Source organism: Vicia villosa, linkage group LG3, assembly GCF_029867415.1.
Source record: "Vicia villosa cultivar HV-30 ecotype Madison, WI linkage group LG3, Vvil1.0, whole genome shotgun sequence".
NCBI lineage: Eukaryota > Viridiplantae > Streptophyta > Magnoliopsida > Fabales > Fabaceae > Vicia > Vicia villosa.
The window spans coordinates 36,120,305-36,122,963 of record NC_081182.1 but is presented as its reverse complement, the minus strand read 5'-3'; the positions used below and the strand labels follow the sequence as shown (position 1 = coordinate 36,122,963).

The following is a 2,659-nucleotide window of genomic DNA, read 5'->3' as shown; positions in this document are numbered from 1 at the left end:
TAATTGCATGAGTACTTCTAGTACTCTTATTTACTGCTATTTGGTCTTATACAGAATACATGATCATGAGTTCATGACCAAATTTGAACTTTGACTGGAAACAGCTTTGTTTGTCAGAGCTCAAGGCAAATATTCCCTCTGAGTTTTCTTTTCAGATTTCACCATAAAAAATTCTCTGAAGGACTAATATAGAGCCAAACATAATGGAAGAGAGATGGTCCACCAAAAAAACACAAACATAACGTCCAATATAATATCAGAAGAGGCTAAAACAAAAAGCATGTAAAATGCATCAACTTTCAAAACATAATGCTTTCCAACTAAGATAGAGGCGTGTTGGTGTTTGTATATCATAACAAACTTTCCCTAACTATCAACATGCCATTAAAATTTGTTGCTAATTTAAGATATAATGACTTTTTGTCTTAAAATAATCAAACCTTTTAAAATAAAAAGCAAAATAGAAATTCCCACTTCAACCGAAAGTATATGATTTATGTATAGAGTCTATCCTCTAATAATATATGATGTTTTTGCAGAACTATCAACTGAATTCGTTTAGCATAACAATTTATACTCTAGTATATTTAGCAGGACTTGTAAACGGCGCAAAAGCAAAATAAAACTAATTATCCCTTATTTCCAATATGACCCATGATATTTGTGAAATTAAATTTTACATAACACTGCAAGCATTTGGATTCTCATCGCTGAAGATCTGAGGTGCTGGTGGAATGTATGCTTGATAGTATGGTGGATATGCAGGATAAGCTATTGGTGGATATGCATGATAACCTAATGGTGGTTGTGCATACAAATCCATCGGTGGATTATAGTAGTGTTCATTTTTCTTAATCTCCTCTTCCAGTTTTGTCTCTTGTACAACAATTGCTCCTTCTAGTGTTTTGGCCTCACTCTCTCCTTCTTTCTTCTCCTCCTCCACTTGTTCACTCTTCTCCTCTTTTTTCTCTTCCTCGGCTTTCGATTCTTCCTCCACTTTTTCTTCCTCGGCTTTCGCTTCTTCCTCCACTTTCTCTTCATTCACAATCATAGCTTGCTTCCCAAATCGCTTGTGCACGTATTGAACCAACATTGCTGGATCATACACTCCCTTCACGGTTACCTCCGATTTCTCCAAATCAGTTTCAACCGATTCCACTCCTGTCATATCACTTACAAATTAAGTATTAAAAGAGATTTTCACATGACAGACAACAGATAAACAATCTCGTTCAGATCACTTATTCAAACTTATAGTGTTAAAAATTAAACATAATATTCTGCGGCACATCATGATTTTATTGGTTCAATCAATTACTTTTTAATCAAGTCAGTTAACCAATATAAAATAAAAATTTAAAAAGTAATAAAAAATATACACATAAAGGAAAATTCAATCATACCCTTCATTTTGAGTATGCGTTTTTTGATTTCTTCAGCACAAGCTTCACAATGCATGTGAACTTTAAGAACAGTTACAATCTGAGGCTGCAAACCAGAGAAAAGTGTTTAAAAAAACAACAACATAATTCCACGGATTCAAAGGCTCAAATTAATGAAAAGAAAACATTGAAAAATTCACCTCTTCTTTCTTCTCCTCTTCAGGTGGTGCTGGTTTCACTTCTTCCTCAACAACTTTTTCTTCCACAGGAGGATTCGGGATTGGAGATACAAGCTCAACCTTCCTTCGACTCTTCATCTGAATTCTCTCCATAACCTTCACTGGATCCGCTTTCTCACCTTTCACAACAACCTCGTGAGTTTTGCAGTTAGTTGTCACACCTTCAACTCCTGGGAAATTCTTCAAACACCGACGAACTTTCCGAGCACAGCCTTCACAATGCATAAACACTTTAAGCACAATCTCCTCCGGCGGCGGAGGAGGAGCAGCAGCTTCATCTTTAGTTTCCTCCGGTTTTTCCTCCGCCTTGGTTTCTTCTTCCTCTGTTTTGGTTTCCTCTGTTTTCTTTTCTTCCTAAACAAAAGATGCTTAAAATCAGAACCAAACACAATGAAAAATAGAATGATTTGAGAAAGAAAGTTAGAGAAGAGTTATCATTTGAAATTAGAAACCTCTCCCATTGATGTTAATCTCTATGATTCTGCCTCTGAGATAAGCTTTCAAGAGAGACTCCGCTTTTGCTCTTTCTTTTCTACACTTCTCTATATTATGTGACTAATCCTATTTATAATCACATTTCCTTTTCAAAATTATATTATTTCTAACTTTTTCATTATTTTATATTTTAAAATAGTATGAGTTAAAGATTTTTTTTATAATAATAATAATATTAAATACATTAATGTAATTTAAATAAGTCTCCTAGTCAAATATAAAGTAGAAACAGTAGTGAAGGAGTTGGCACAATTAATATAATTAATGTGTTGATTATGTACTCCAGAAAATAATGTCTTTTTCCTATATCAAGAAGAAATAACGGATAAAAAGAAAAAAGTTATGATTACAAGAAATTGAATTCTAAATAAAAATAAAAAATAAAAGACTTTTTATATAATACAATTTTTATCTAATATTATTTGATCCTTTTGCTTTCACATCGGTTCCAACCTACTTAGTAGATCGACTAATCCGACTCATGCTATGCAGGCACGCGCACTAACCAAGCATGTTTTATTTAAAATAAAAATAAACAATTTT

General features: G+C 33.2%; 1 protein-coding gene across 1 annotated transcript; it reads right to left on the bottom strand.

The window, feature by feature from the left end:
• Positions 1-449: 449 nt before the first annotated feature.
• On the bottom strand, positions 450-2,200 carry LOC131655403 (heavy metal-associated isoprenylated plant protein 7-like). The gene is made up of 4 exons (XM_058925286.1): positions 2,074-2,200; positions 1,583-1,975; positions 1,404-1,488; positions 450-1,161 (listed from the first exon to the last, which is right to left on the bottom strand). The coding sequence occupies exons 1-4, from the start codon at positions 2,080-2,082 to the stop codon at positions 677-679; spliced, it is 972 nt and encodes a 323-aa protein (XP_058781269.1). The 5' UTR covers positions 2,083-2,200; the 3' UTR covers positions 450-676.
• Between the last annotated feature and the right edge of the window lie 459 nt (positions 2,201-2,659).